General features: G+C 48.5%; 1 protein-coding gene across 1 annotated transcript in view; it reads left to right on the forward strand.

The window, feature by feature from the left end:
* Positions 1-1,720: 1,720 nt before the first annotated feature.
* The window catches only part of HSF4 (heat shock transcription factor 4), a 59,540-nt gene continuing 45,095 nt past the window's right edge, over positions 1,721-16,165 (forward strand). Inside the window, exon 1 of the mRNA XM_073581381.1 lies at positions 1,721-1,843. Within this exon, the coding sequence (XP_073437482.1) occupies positions 1,721-1,843 (123 nt within the window). The remainder of the gene's footprint in view (positions 1,844-16,165) is intronic.

Genomic DNA, 16,165 nt, shown 5'->3' on the forward strand with positions numbered 1-16,165 from the left:
TGTTATTTCACCTACTCTGCCCTGGGACTACAGCCCTGCCTGTGGAGGGCTATAAGATCACTGCTGCACCGCACCATCTGTCCCAGAGGATCTGTCTGCAGTGTCGGCTTACATCTTCATTGCCGAACACCACAGGTGGCGTCACGAATCACTTATAAACTTTCACACTGCAATAACTCTCTTTGACAATGGGCGCCCAGGGCCACGGACCGGGTCACCGCTGCTGTGACAATCCCCTCTGAGAGAACGGGCCGGTACCGAGTACCCCACAGCCCTGGGGGGGGGCGACCCATTAACATAGCCTTAGAATTCCTCCTTATCCCCCCAGACTAGATCGCATGGTGGAAATTAGTTAGGCTTTTGGAATCTCAATCGCTAACTACTCTTCTTTGCAGAAAAAAGGACAGTTAACCTCGTTAACCTCAACACTAAGGTATATTCACCTGTTGAGTTTTTGCAGCATTTTTTTTCTGCACTAAAAATGCATCACGGAGAAAAATGCAACTAAAAAAAATTGTTTTCGATGTGATTTTTACTTGCGCTATTTTATGCATTCATTTGAAAACCGCTGAAAGAACTGACATGCCGCAGATGTGAAAAAAATGCCTGGATGGTTAAAATACGCAAAGAAAAAAAAAATCAGCGTGTGCATGAGATTTCAGAGCTCATCAAGTTTGCTTGTACTATCAAACGCACTGGAAAAGAAAACGCATGTGAATTTACCCTTAGGTCACTTTTAGTGGCACCAGGTAAGCTCAACCTGACTTCCCATGTCTTAGGTCACTTTTAGTGGCACCAGGTAAGCTCAACCTGACTTCCCATGTCTTAGGTCACTTTTAGCGGCACCAGGTAAGCTCAAGCTGACTTCCCATGTCTTAGGTCACTTTTAGTGGCACCAGGTAAGCTCAAGCTGACTTCCCATGTCTTAGGTCACTTTTAGCGGCACCAGGTAAGCTCAAGCTGACTTCCCATGTCTTAGGTCACTTTTAGCGGCACCAGGTAAGCTCAAGCTGACTTCCCATGTCTTAGGTCACTTTTAGCGGCACCAGGTAAGCTCAAGCTGACTTCCCATGTCTTAGGTCACTTTTAGTGGCACCAAGTAAGCTCAAGCTGACTTCCCATGTCTTAGGTCACTTTTAGCGGCACCAGGTAAGCTCAAGCTGACTTCCCATGTCTTAGGTCACTTTTAGCGGCACCAGGTAAGCTCAACCTGACTTCCCATGTACTTTTTTGTGGCTTTTTAGGTACTTCTAAAAACCTTATGAATTTGTTTATGTTTTTTATTTTTTTTTTACAAGCATTTTTTTATGAATTCTTATTGAAATAAAATAGTTTGATAAATGAGCCATGAGTCAGATGTGAGCAGTTTACAGGACATATGTGTCAGTCACCTCCATACTACATGGTGCAGAGTCTCCGATAGGAACTGTGATTCAGTGGGCATCAAATGGGCTCTGTGTGACGGCTTTACGTGATGTTGCATGTTTGTTCAGGGCATTGTGGTCGGAGTGTGAACACGGCATCGCTGCGCATTGTTCTGCAGTTGGGGAGGGGGTCAGTGCCAGCAAATTAGTGCTGAGTGTCTATCAGTGTGACCTGCTGGTGTGAATCAGCTGCAGCCCCTCTCTTTGTGACACTGTGACCTCAGTACACGGGTCCTTCTCGGCTACCGCCCGACCATCTCACGGGCATGGAGTTTGAGTAGCGCATATCTGTCACCATGCAGGAATCTTCTAACTCCCTGGCAATGGATGGGTACTGTAGTAGTGTGCCAGCCTTCCTCACCAAGCTGTGGACTCTGGTGGAAGACCCCGAAACCAACCATCTTATTTGCTGGAGTGTGGTATGTACTGGATGGGGGGCTTTACGGGGTATATAACAGTTTAGGGAAGAGAGAAAAACTAATTTACCTTATATTCTGTATTATTTTCTAACTTTAATAATTATTGAAAGTGAATCAAAACCCAACACAAGTATCTGTCACAGTGTGATAACGTCACGACAAAGTTTACATCACGGTAACTTAGAGAAAGTCACAAATGTGCTGAAAAAAACCACAATGATCTTACTAATCTACTAAAATACAGATGCAATAAAAAATTATTCATCCCCCATGGCATATTTGGTTTATTAGCAAAGTTTATAAAATGTTTCTGCTGTTTGTAGTAACCCAATAAAAAATACAGTATAAGTCATAAAATATCAAATAAAATTATTTTTTTCTATGTAAAAATTAAGTAATAATATATAAAATTTAATTAAAATTATTTTTTTCTGTGTTAAAATTAAGAAATAATATATTAATTTTAAATAAAATTATTTTTGCCATGTTAAAATTAAGTATTAATATATATAATTTAATTCAAGGTTTTTTATATGTTAAAATTAAGTAATAATATATAATATTTAATTCAAATTATTTTCTATGTTAAAATTAATCATATATAAAATGTAATTACAATTATTTTTTCTATATTAAAATTAGTTAAAGTAGAATAAAATTAAACCACTCAATACAACTAAATGTACTAAGTGGTTTCTCCAATTTCAACCCAAGATGACACTTTTTCCTGGCTACTGCAGTCTTAGAATTATTCACCCCCACATCCCCTTCATGACAAGGGTCTTTATTTCTTAGTAGAACCCCTCTGACTGTTATGACTTGCTAGAAATGTGATGCATAGCCACAGACCAGCTTCTGGCAGGGTTCATGAGGAATCGTAGACCAGTTCTCATTTCTCTGGGTAATGGCCTCAGGTTCACTAATATTCTTGGGTTGTCAAGATGGTGGCCCAGAAAGTTAGGAGAAGAGATCATTGCCTTGCATGATCAAAGGAAAGTGTGCAAAAATATGGAAAGGCAATGAAAGTTCTTAGAGATTAAGCTGGGAGCAAAGTTGGCAAGTTCAAGAAACCTGATGTGGCAGAAGTAGGAAGCTGTCAACGGTTGCCACTAGATTTCTGAGAATGTCGGTGGTCAAAAACCATCAAGTTACTACAAAAGTAGGCAGCAGAAACTGAGGTTTCAGTTTGCACAGTAAGGGGCAATCTAAAAGCTGAAGGTCTCCATGGCCGAACTCTAAGACTGACCCAAAACCAAAAGTCAGCTCTAATATGCTCAAAATCATATTAATAAGTCACAGAAACTTTTGGATTCTGTTCTGTCAGAGAATTAAATAAAACTAGAGTTTTTCGGCCTATAGGGTCAGCAATATATCTGCATAAGGAAGGAATGAAGCAAATGATACAACGAACACCCTACCTACAGTGAAGCATGGTGGCAGATCTGGGGCTGCTTTACTTCCTCTGTCACTGGAAATCTACAGCATGTGGAGCTCAAGATGGATTTCATCAACCACCAGGAAATTCATAATCCAAAGAGAAAAAAAAATGCCTGCTGTCAGGAAGCTGAAACTTGGGAATGACATGAACTTCCAAAAGAATCCCAAGCATACCTCACAGTCCACTAAGGCTTTTGTTTCAGAGGAAGACCAAGAAAATTCTGGAAGGGCCATCACAGTCACTTGATTTGATCATCATTGGAAATCCTTAGTGGGATTTGAAGAATGCGATTCCAACAAACTTAAGAACATTAGTGACCTGGAGGCCGCTACCCATGTAGAATGGGCTAATGTTCCTCAAGAACGCTGATTTCTGGGTATTCATCACATTTCCTGCAGGTTATAACAGCCAGATCGGTTCTACTAAGTATTAAAGATGCTTGCCATGATGGGGGGAATATGTCTAAGACTACAGTGGTCAGTAATAGTTGTATTTTGTGTTGAATTTGGATTAACCACTTGTTTTGAGTTACTTACTTTGTTTTGTTTCACTGGATTATTGCAAACAGCAGAAGGTTTGTAAATGTTGCTAATAAACTAAATTTGCATCGGTGGTGAATAATCTTGATTGCACCTGTAGCACTGTGCACAGACCACTTTATGATGCAGTCCGCAGCAGTTTCTAGCAAAGACTGCTGATGGATGTGTCTGATAACGTATTTGTTAAGGACAGGACTGCTGTGCAGGTGGTTGGAAGGGGTGTAACTGTACTGCACTGACTGTAATAACTAGATATTTGTACATGTTGCACTACATCCATTTGAGAATATTGATGAATTGGTCAACTTTGCCAGTAATTTCAGGGCCCATACTGGCAAAGTTTTCGGGCCCCATTGAGGCTCAGCCCAGGCTCCACCCCAGATCCACCTCCACCACAGTTCTGTCTCCACCTCTCAAACCTTCCATAGTCCCATTGCCCACTCTTGGAAAAACTCTACTTCTTCACCACATCCTCACGAATCACACATTGAAGCTATGTGCACACGTAGCGGAACTCTCGCGGAAGTTACCGCGAGAATTCCGGATTCCATTCAGCGGGAAAATCGCATTTTAAATTCCCGCCATATTCCCGCGAAAAAACTAGCATTTTGCAAGCGTAATTAGCTTGCAGAATGCTAGCGTTTTCCAAGCGATCTGTAGCATCGCTTGGAGAACTGATTGACAGGTTGGTCACACTCGTCAAACATAGTGTTTGACGAGTGTGACCAACTTTTTACTACTGATGCTGCCTGTGCAGCATCAGTAGTAAAAGATAGGATGTAAAAAATAATAAAAAAATTAAAAAATATTATTCTTAGCTTCCGGCGTCCCGCGCAGCATTCCCGCCTCTCTCCACGCTCCCGATCCCAGTAATCCTTTGTGAGAATGACCGCGAGACGTCGCGATCCCACGAGAACGGACGCCATCGCGGTCATTCTCGCAAAGGATTACTGGGACCGGGAGCGTGGAGAACGGCGGGAAGGCTGCGCGGGACGCCGGAAGGTAAGAATAACAATATTTTTTATTTTAATTCTATTTTTTACAGGGATATGGTACCCAGAGCCCGGAGGACAGTCTCCTGTCCTCCGGACCGTGGGTACCATCCGCAAATGTTCTGCTTACTTTTCGCATGGTGGGCACAGCCACATGTAGAAAGTAAGCAGAACAATGCATTCCCATGGGTGTGGGATCGCTGAGATTCCGCTAAATTAATGAGCAAGCTGCGCTTTTTACCGTGAAGCGATTCCGCCGTGGAAAAAGCCGCAGCATTAGCACAGCATTGCGGAATCCCATAGGAATGCATGGGATGCTTATTCTGTGCGTTTTTGTGGCAAAATCGCGCGTTTAAAACCGCCGCGGAAACGCGAAAAAAAACGCTACGTGTGAAATCAGCCTAACAGTTCCCATCGAACACCATATCACATACATAGCCAGCAGCTTTTATTTTAGTCAAAAGATTTTATAAGCCTGCCTCTACAACAAGATAGACTCTTTTGGCCAGGCCCTATTCTAACCTATTAAACATTTCTTAAAATATCCAAAACTCTTTTTAAGTATATTTTTTTTATTTATTTTCACTTTAAGGGAATGTATCACATACATTTTTTTAAATGACCAATAATACCACATACAAGGAGCAAATACCATCACACCATCGCCAGGCCACATATTACCATCACATAGTGACCAAATAATACCATATACAAGGGAGAAATACCACCACACATGACCAGACCACATATTACCACCACATAGTAACCAAATAATACCACATGCAAGGAACAAATACTGTCACACCATGACCAGACCACGTATTGCCATATCTTAGTGACCGAATAATACCAAATACAAGGGACAAATACCACCACACCATGTCCAGACCACATATTAGTGACTGAATACTACAATACTGATCATTAATAAAAAAAAAACAATTACCAGAAGTGCCATTATACATAGAAGCTCTGTACATAGTATACAGTGTATTGTGTCAGTGTGCAGGTAACACACAGACTCACCGGTGACATCTCTAGTTGAAATCCTTTATCTTCACTTTTTTTCTTCATCCAGTGCAGACCACATCAGTTATTGCAGGCAGGACTCATCTCTGCAAAAAATAACAACTTCTACATTACACCAGATAAAATAAAAAAGTGACAGTGTCGTCCTGCACAGTAACAGGACTCGCCCCACTGAAAACAGTATCCTCAAAAATAAAATACTTCACAGCAGTAATAATATCTGTTAATTACCCCTTATAATATCCCACATCCAGGCCCCTTGGTGTAATAACGCGCTCCATCCTGGCCCCCATGTGTCTCATTCCTGGCCCCATATGTTCTCCCATCATGAACCCATATGTCTTCATCCTGCCCCATATGTTCTCCTATTATGGCCCCATGTGTCCTGCCATCCTGCCCCCACCTGATCTCCCATCCTGTCCCCACCTGATCTCCCATCCTGGCCCCACGTGTCATCTCCATCCTGCCCCCATGTGTCATCTCCATTCTGCCCCCACGTGTCATCTCCATTCTGCCCCCATGTGTCATCTCCATTCTGCCCCCATGTGTCTCCATGTTTGCTTTAAGTACAAAAAAAAAGTTTCTGTTTACCTAACCACTGTAAAGCAGAGTCCTCTTCCTCATTCATTTAAGGAGCGGATGCACCGGCCCACATGCGCCAGCGACGTCTGCTGCTGGCCTGTGCTAGGCGTCGGGTTCCGACCTCTGCTCAGGAGGAATCTCGAGCCTTGCCTTCTGTGGTCTCCCATTCAGTCCCGACTGCAGAGGAGGATGCTCAGCAAAGGCGTCGTTCCCAGCGTCTTGCTCAAGCTAGTGCTGTCAGGTTAGTTGCTGCTGTCACCTCTGGTTCAGCTTTAGCAATCCGCACTAGCCAGTAGCGAGCAGTTCCAGAGGCTAAGTCCTTTTAGCAGCCTACTAAGCATGCCCGTGGGACGATCTCTCATTGGAGGTCAGAGGTCACATGCTCAGGTCCTCAAGCAGCTCGGATTGGACCATCAGGAAGGTCCCGGAAGGACGCTGCTATAAAAGGTTTGCATGGCCTATCGGCCATGCGCTAATATAGACTCAAATGGCTAGTTGTGTGTGTGTTGATGGATTCTTGTGAACCGCTGACTGACTCATTATGACTCCCTCCCTCTGGTTGTGTTTGTTTATAGGGTTAGGGTTTTGAGTCAGCCCCGAGCAGTGGCACTGCCTAGCGCCGCAGTGTTCCCAGCTCCGCACACCTATTTGTCCCAGTGTGTCCCACACAGCATGAGGCACCACTGTACCTTTTGTTCTGCAGTGCCCGTCAGTGCGGCGCCGTGCACAGTTAGTGTGCTTTCCAGGCTTAAGCTTTGGCTGGTTAGTGGCGTCCGCCAGTGCGGCACTACATGCCTTTGAGCGGTTTTTCCTAGCCTCATAGTCCCGGCATCGCAGTAGTGGTGTCGACCGCTAGTAAGACTAGAGGGACGCTTCCCGCGTCCTTAGGGCAGAGTTCTGTGTCTCTGTACTAGCGCTTACCCTGCCGAGCCCTGTGAAGTTAACAGGCTCCGACGGTGGTTCAGCGGCTCTGTGCAGTAACAGTGCGCTCTTCTGTACACATCGGGTCAGCGGTTATCCCGCCGGTTAGTGTCCGCCATTATCGAGTAGCAGTTTACCATCTCTGCACGATGGACTCCGGGTTGCGATCGCACTTTCTTATATTTATATTTAGTGCGATCTGCACACCCTAACAGCCTGTGATTGGTTGGTGGCTATTAAATATTGCAGTGCGCTGCTCCGCCATGCCTCCCACTACAACTTGTGGACAGGACATCAGACCCGACCGCCACTTCCTCCTGTGTAGTGTGACGGCGGGGATGGAAGTATTTACAAAGCACTGAAGATGTATCTGAGGGCAGTGACAGAACATAGGGAGACTGCAGCAGTAAGTCTTCGTGTAAGGCTGGGTTCACACGTAGCAGAACTCTCGCAGAAATTACTGCGAGAATTCTGGAATTCCATTCTGCGGGAAAATCGCATTTTAAATTCCCGCGATTTTCCCGCGGAAAAACTAGCATTTTGCAAGCGTAATTGGCTTGCAGAATTGATAGCGTTTTCCAAGCGATCTGTAGCATCGCTTGGAAAACTGATTGACAGGTTGGTCACACTCGTCAAACATAGTGTTTGACGAGTGTGACCAACTGTTTACTATTGAGGCCGCCTATGTGGCCTCAATAGTAAAAGATAGAATGTAAATAATAATAATAAAAAAAAAATATTGTTATTCTCACCTTCCAACATCCCGCGCAGCCTTCCCGCCTCTCTCCACGCTCCCGGTCCCAGTAATCCTTTGCGACAATTACGCGATGACGTCCGTTTTCGCGGGATCGTGCCGTCTCACGGTAATTCGCGATGACGTCACGCGAATGATGGCGAGACTTCGCGATCCCGCGAGAACGGGCGTCATCGCTCGCAAAGGCTTACTGGGACCGGGAGCGTGGAGAGAGGCGGGAAGGCTGCGCGGGATGTCGGAAGGTGAGAATAACAATACTTTTTATTTTAAATTCTATTTTTTACAGGGATATGGTACCCAAAGCCCGGAGGACAGTCTCCTCTCCTCCGGACCGTGGGTACCATCCACAAATGTTCTGCTTACTTTTCGCATGGTGTGCACAGCCACATGCGGAAAGTAAGCAGAACAATGCATTCCTATGGGTGCGGGATCGCCGCGATTCCCTGAAATTAATGAGCATGCTGCGTTTTTTTTACCGTGAAGCGATTCCGCCACGGTAAAAACCCGCAGCATTAGCACAGCATTGCGGAATCCCATAGGAATGCATGGGATGCTTATTTTTCGCGTTTTCGTGGCAAAATCACGCGTTAAAACCGCCGCAGAAACGCGAAAAAAACGCCATGTGTGAGCTCAGCCTAATTGTGGCCGGGACTGGAGGATGGGTGGCCGCCTGCCCGCAGTGCTAGGGTTGGGTCGGGGTGCACACACTTTTCTATACAGTGATGTTTTTTGCCACGCTGGGTTCAGCCATTCAAAAAAGGGGAGTGGCATGCAGGAGAAGAACACTGGCCAATGAGCATCAGATTGATAGAAGAGCTGATTGGCCAGTGCTCCTGTCCCCCTGCACTGCGTGCCACTGAGGAAGAGAACCTGCAACCAAGCTGCAAGGTCCGCCATGTTATCTACATACCTGTGTGTACTTCCAGGGACAGATAGAAGCAGCTTGTTACTTGTGTGTTTGTGTGTGTGTGTGTGTGTACACTTTTCCAGCATGCATAAGAGGTGTAATGAATCCAGCACATGTCCTCATCAAGCCCTGAATGAACAGCAATGGTCTTGATGAATCAGGGCCAAATTAGCTGATGTTTCACCTTAAAGGGGTTGACCACTATTCAGACAACCCCTTCTCATCTGTATGTTTCATTGAGTACAATAATATCACCTATAGTCGCCTCCGGTGCGGGCGTCTTCCAGCGGTGTCAGCACTGGCTCTCCCTGGGATTGTGTGACATTGTTATGTCATATCATCCCTGTGGCCAGTCAGCGCTGGCTTTGCTCTCCTCTCCTATGAACATAATTGATATCCGGAGGAAGTGAAAGGGCAGCCACAGCTCTCACATCCTCTGGATGTCTGATTGTCCGCAGGAGAGGAGAGCAAAGCCAGTGCTGATTGTCTGCAGGGATTACGTGACATAACAATGTCTCGTTATAACCTGGAGATCCAGTGCCAACACCGCTGGAACAGTACCAGCACCAAAGGTGACTATAGGTGATATTATTATACTGGGGAAACAGAGATTCAGAAGGAGTTGTCTCAGTAGTGGACAACACTTTTAAAGGGAATTTGTCATGTCAAAAACCACTGTTAACATGTAGGTATGGGTTTAACCTGGAGGTTAATAGCATTGTAAAGATGCCCTGCCGCCAGAAGGAAATTAACTTTATTACACTGAGTTTCAGAGTTTCAATCATAGAGACGTGTCTTCAGTCACCGCTCCGTATATAGTGAGCAGCAGCTGTAGCCATGCTACAGCACTGACTGACAGCCGGCTCAGTACATAGTGAGCAGCAGCTGTATCCATGCTCAGGCACTGACTGATAGCCGGCTCAGTACATAGTGAGCAGCAGCTGTAGCCATGCTCAGGCACTGACTGATAGCCAGCTCAGTACATAGTGAGCAGCAGCTGTAGCCATGCTCAGGCACTGACTGATAGCCGGCTCAGTACATAGTGAGCAGCAGCTATAACCATGCTCAGGCACTGACTGATAGCCGGCTCAGTACATTGTGAGCAGCAGCTGTAGCCATGCTCCAGCACTGACTGACAGCCGGCTCAGTACATAGTGAGCAGCAGCTGTAGCCATGCTCTGGCACTGACTGATAGCCGGCTCAGTGCATAGTGAGCAGCAGCTGTAGCCATGCTCAGGCACTGACTGATAGCCGGCTCAGTACATAGTGAGCAGCAGCTGTAGCCATGCTCCAGCACTGACTGACAGCCGGCTCAGTACATAGTGAGCAGCAGCTGTAACCATGCTCCAGCACTGACTGACAGCCGGCTCAGTACATAGTGAGCAGCAGCTGTAGCCATGCTCCAGCACTGACTGACAGCCAGCTCAGTACATAGTGAGCAGCAGCTGTAGCCATGCTCCAGCACTGACTGACAGCCGGCTCAGTACATAGTGAGCAGCAGCTGTAGCCATGCTCCAGCACTGACTGAAAGCCGGCTCAGTACATAGTGAGCGGCAGCTGTAACCATGCTCCAGCACTGACTGACAGCCGGCTCAGTACATAGCGGCAGCTGTAACCATGCTCCTGCACTGACTGACAGCCGGCTCAGTACATAGTGAGCAGCAGCTGTAACCATGCTACAGCACTGACTGGCAGCCGGCTCAGTACATAGTGAGCAGCAGCTGTAACCATGCTCCAGCACTGACTGACAGCCGGCTCAGTACATAGTGAGCAGCAGCTGTAGCCATGCTCCAGCACTGACTGACAGCCGGCTCAGTACATAGTGAGCAGCAGCTGTAGCCATGCTCCAGCACTGACTGAAAGCCGGCTCAGTACATAGTGAGCGGCAGCTGTAACCATGCTCCAGCACTGACTGACAGCCGGCTCAGTACATAGCGGCAGCTGTAACCATGCTCCTGCACTGACTGACAGCCGGCTCAGTACATAGTGAGCAGCAGCTGTAACCATGCTTCAGCACTGACTGACAGCCGGCTCAGTACATAGTGAGCAGCAGCTGTACCATGCTCCGGCACTGACTGACAGCCGGCTCAGTACATAGTGAGCGGCAGCTGTAGCCATGCTCCGGCACTGACTGATAGCCAGCTCAGTACATAGTGAGCAGCAGCTGTAGCCATGCTCCGGCACTGACTGACAGCCGGCTCAGTACATAGTGAACAGCAGCTGTAGCCATGCTCCGGCACTGACTGATAGCCGGCTCAGTACATAGTGAGCAGCAGCTGTAGCCTTGCTCCGGCACTGACTGATAGCCGGCTCAGTACATAGTGAGCAGCAGCTGTAACCATGCTACAGCACTGACTGATAGCCGGCTCAGTACATAGTGAGCAGCAGCTGTAACCATGCTACAGCACTGACTGACAGCCGGCTCAGTACATAGCGGCAGCTGTAACCATGCTACAGCACTGACTGACAGCCGGCTCAGTACATAGTGAGCAGCAGCTGTACCATGCTCCGGCACTGACTGACAGCCGGCTCAGTACATAGTGAGCGGCAGCTGTAGCCATGCTCCGGCACTGACTGATAGCCAGCTCAGTACATAGTGAGCAGCAGCTGTAGCCATGCTCCGGCACTGACTGACAGCCGGCTCAGTACATAGTGAACAGCAGCTGTAGCCATGCTCCGGCACTGACTGATAGCCGGCTCAGTACATAGTGAGCAGCAGCTGTAGCCATGCTCCGGCACTGACTGATAGCCGGCTCAGTTCATAGTGAGCAGCAGCTGTCGCCATGCTCCGGCACTGACTGATAGCTGGCTCAGTACATAGTGAGCAGTAGCTGTAATCATGCTCCAGCACTGACTGACAGCCGGCTCAGTACATAGTGAGCGGCAGCTGTAGCCATGCTACAGCACTGACTGACAGCCGGCTCATTACATAGTGAGCGGTAGCTGTAACCGTGCTCCAGCACTGACTGACAGTCGGCTCAGTACATAGTGAGCGGCAGCAGTAACCATGCTCCGGCACTGACTGACAGCCGGCTCTGTACTGATGCACTGCTGAGCAGGTTATTAGTGCCGGTGCCTAAGTACTGAGTGGTGACTGAAGCTGCACTGGCCGCTCTCTATGTAACTGAAAGCTGGAGGCCTCTGGGACTAGTAAAGTTCAAATTAACCCATATTTTTAGGGTTAATAGCATTTGGGATTTGACAGGTTCACTATAAAGTGGTTGTGCCCCAGTGTGTTGAATAAAATAGAAGAGTACTTACTTCAGGACCAGCGCAGATGTCAGGACATTGATTATGGCACAAGAGCAGCCCATTATCATTAAACCATAATACGAAAGCTGCAGATCATCAACGTCCTCCGATAGTTTGCAGCGCTTATGTCATATAATGTCATGAGATTGCTGGGGGGGAGGGGAACAGCGCTCAGAATGGAGGAGTGTTATCGGTCCAAGTGGTAACAAGGCATTTTTTATTTTATTGCGTACAGTAGGAGAATTCAGAGAGGGTTGTCTTCTAGTGCAGGGTTCCCCAACTCCAGTACTCAAGGCCCACCAACAGATAATGTTTTCAGGATTTCCATAGTATTGCTCAGGTGATAATTGCTTCACTTGTGCAATACAAAGGAAATCCTGAAAACATGATCTGTTGGTGGGCCTTGAGGACTGGAGTTGGGGAACCCTGTTCTAGTGAACAATCTAATGTGGAAACAATGCATTTTGTCTGATCAGTGCTGTATTTTTTAGCATATTCTGCAGTGTGATAATAGTCTGCAGGCCGTATTGAACTGATGTCTATTTCCCCTATGGCCACTGCAGTTTACATATGTAAAGTGGTTGTTTAGCACATTTGAATGGTCTAACAAGTAACGCAAAAGTCGGCACAACCTGTCAGTGTTCTACGATTTGATTCTACAACACTTGTATGTGGACTGGTTAATTTTTATTTGTGCCAGAGCTGCTTTTTGGCCCTAGTCCGGCCCTGCAGTGAAGGAAGCCAGTGTCTTCCTGCACAGATAGATATGAACTCAATGTGTATCCGATGACACATTCAGTTACTGAACAGGCAGAATCCGGCCCTTGGGGCACGGTGAGCAGAAGAAAGAAGAGGAGGGGGCCAGATTGGGCCCGCCCTCCTTGCTTCTTTTCACTGGGTCCCATACACTAGTAAGGGCAGTAATGCATATATATATATATATATATATATATATATATATATATAGTAGGGATTCGCTCTGGTAGGTAATGGCAGGGCGGCAGTAACGAGGCAACACACAGGCATAAAGTCCAGTTTCAGTCGTTTAATGTCACTTAGTGTTACACCGCTCCGCCATACTCACCCGGCCTCCGCTTCCACGCCGCAGTCGCCCTCCGCTCCCACGCCGCAGCCTCTCTCCACCCGACGGCCGCGGCGGTCACCTGAGACAGACCCGCGACCGATGCCTTCCCTGCATGCTATGCGCATGCGCCATAGGCCGCGGCCGCGCCTCCTTCCTGCTTCTTATGCTCCGGCTGTGCCCTGACCCGGATGCACATTTGGACCAATGGCTGACCAGACGGGGCCATATCAGGCCGCTTCCCCCTGAGGGAGGCGCCTGATCGTTGTGTTTCCTGACACTCTGGCCTCGCTCCATCGTGCACACTCTGCTCCTGCAGTTCCTGTCTCGGCTGCTCCTCACAGCAGCTTCTCAGTCCTGCTACCCGTGTTCCTGTCGTCCTACTCCAGTCCTGCCTTGTGTTCCTGCCGTCCTACTCCAGTCCTGCCTTCACTGTTCCTGCCGTCCTACTCCAGTCCTGCCTTGTGTTCCTGCCATCCTACTCCAGTCCTGTCTTCAGTGCTCCTGCCGTCCTACTCCAGTCTCAGTCTTACTCCGGTCCATCCTGAGCCGCCCCTCTCGGTACCGGCTACCGTGGTACTCGAACCCCTGGGCCTGCTCCTAACGGTCCCTGTATAGGGGTCGGTTCCACCTGGCAGCTCGCCCGGGGTCCCTCGGTGCCACGGTCCAGAGGGTCCACTCTCGGAGCTCCCGCTCCTGACCACTCACGGTCGAACAGTACGATCAGGCCATGGACTCCGCCGGTACTACGGCTGCTACCCAGAAAGAGTTGCTATTCCTACGGGAGAATCAGGGGCGCATTATGTCAATCATGAAGTCGATGGACACCCGTTTGTCGGCCTTACAGGTGGCCGATCCTGGAAATGCCACTCAGCTGGCCAGTCTCCAACAGGAGCTGGGCCAGCAGCAAGATACTCAAACCCACATTTTGTCCTACATGGCCTCCTTTGATAGTCGCTTGTCGGCCCTCCAGGCTGCCGCTGCAGTGCCGACTCCTCCCCCTGCGTCTGCTGCTCATCCGACGCCCCGCCTCGCCAAGCCGCCTCGTTTCACCGGGGATCCCAAGCTCTGTAGGGGGTTCTTAAATCAGTGTAGTCTCCACTTTGAATGGCTGCCGCAGCAATATCCCTCGGACCGGGCCAAAGTGGCCTTCATGCATCATATCCCATCTGGAGGGAGAGGCCCTTTCTTGGGTAAACCCGCTCTGGGAACGTGACGACCCGGACGTTTCGAGTCTCCCGGTTTTCCTGGATACGTTTCGTAAGGTTTTCGATGAGCCGGGCCGGTTAGCCTCTCTCACTGAGTCACTCTTTAACTTACACCAGGGCTCTCTCACGGTCGGACAGTACGCTATTCGCTTTCGCACTATTTCCTCTGAGCTCGGCTGGAATAACGCAGCTTTGGTGGGGGCATTCTGGCGCGGTCTTTCTAGTAAAATAAAGGATGAACTCGCTGGTCGAGATACCCCGTCCACCTTAGAGGACCTTATCTCGCTGGCTACCCGCATTGACCTGCGCTTCCTGGAGCGCGCTCGGGAGTCAGTGAGAGACAGGCGCTCCTCCAGGTCAGTTCCTCCTTTCACTCAGTCGGCCAGCTCACGTTCAGTCGGATCTTCTTCCCTCTCTTCGGGTGAGTCCATGCAGATAGATCATCTCAGGTTGGCCGAGTTACGTCAGAGAGAGAGACGGGCACAAGGTCTGTGCCTCTATTGCGGTCATTCGTCACACTATATCCGCACCTGTCCTAAGAGACAGGGAAACGACTCCACCTAGGTCAGATAAGAGAGGCCTTCCTAGGTGATGATGATGATTCCTCTCAACCCCTTACGATTTCTGTGCTTTTGGTTTCAGGAGGGAGGCGTGGTTCCGAGGTGGCCTACGTGGATTCGGGCTCAGCGGGTAACTTCATTCGGCCGGAAGAGGTAGACAAATACCAAATTCCTGTAGTCACTCTATCTAACCCAATTCAGATTGCCACCGTGGATGGCAAACCGCTACAGGTGACCGTCACCTTGGTCACTGAAGAGGTGGAATTGCAAATCGGAGCCTTACATCGAGAGAAGATAGCCTTTTACGTTTTACCTAAGCTCTCTCACGCCATTCTACTCGGTCTTCCATGGTTAAGGACTCATCAGCCTGTTCTCGACTGGTCTTCTGGGGAGATACTCCGCTGGGGGCACCCGTGCCAAGCTCGCTGTCTGACTCCTGTCCGCCTGGCGGCCGCTCCACGGTCACCTCCAGACCTCCCGGGTCTTCCTCCAGCTTACAGCTCCTACGCCGATGTTTTTGATAAGAAGGAAGCAGAGGTCCTCCCTCCACACCGGCCGTTTGACTGCCCAATTGAACTTGTTTCTGGTTCAACCCCCCCAAGGGGCAGAATCTACCCTCTGTCTCCCGTGGAGACCACCGCCATGTCCGAGTACGTCCGAGAGAACCTCGCCAAAGGCTTTATACGGAAATCCTCTTCGCCCGCGGGAGCCGGGTTCTTCTTCGTCAAAAAGAAGGACGGGACTCTACGGCCATGCATTGACTATAGGGGCTTGAATGAGATTACCATCAAGAACAGGTACCCTCTTCCACTCATTCCGGAACTGTTTGACCGTCTCAGAGGGGCTCGGGTCTTTACCAAGCTGGACCTCAGAGGAGCCTACAATCTGGTCCGTATCCGTGCAGGTGACGAGTGGAAGACCGCTTTCAACACTCGAGATGGCCATTACGAGTACCTGGTCATGCCCTTCGGTCTTTGCAATGCTCCTGCAGTCTTTCAAGAGTTCGTCAACGAGATCTTCCGGGATCTCTTGTACTCCTGTGTGGTCGTGTACTTAGAC

Source organism: Dendrobates tinctorius, unplaced genomic scaffold (genome assembly GCF_039654945.1).
Source record: "Dendrobates tinctorius isolate UK_male_01 unplaced genomic scaffold, ASM3965494v1 ptg000009l, whole genome shotgun sequence".
NCBI classification, from domain to species: Eukaryota; Metazoa; Chordata; class Amphibia; order Anura; family Dendrobatidae; genus Dendrobates; species Dendrobates tinctorius.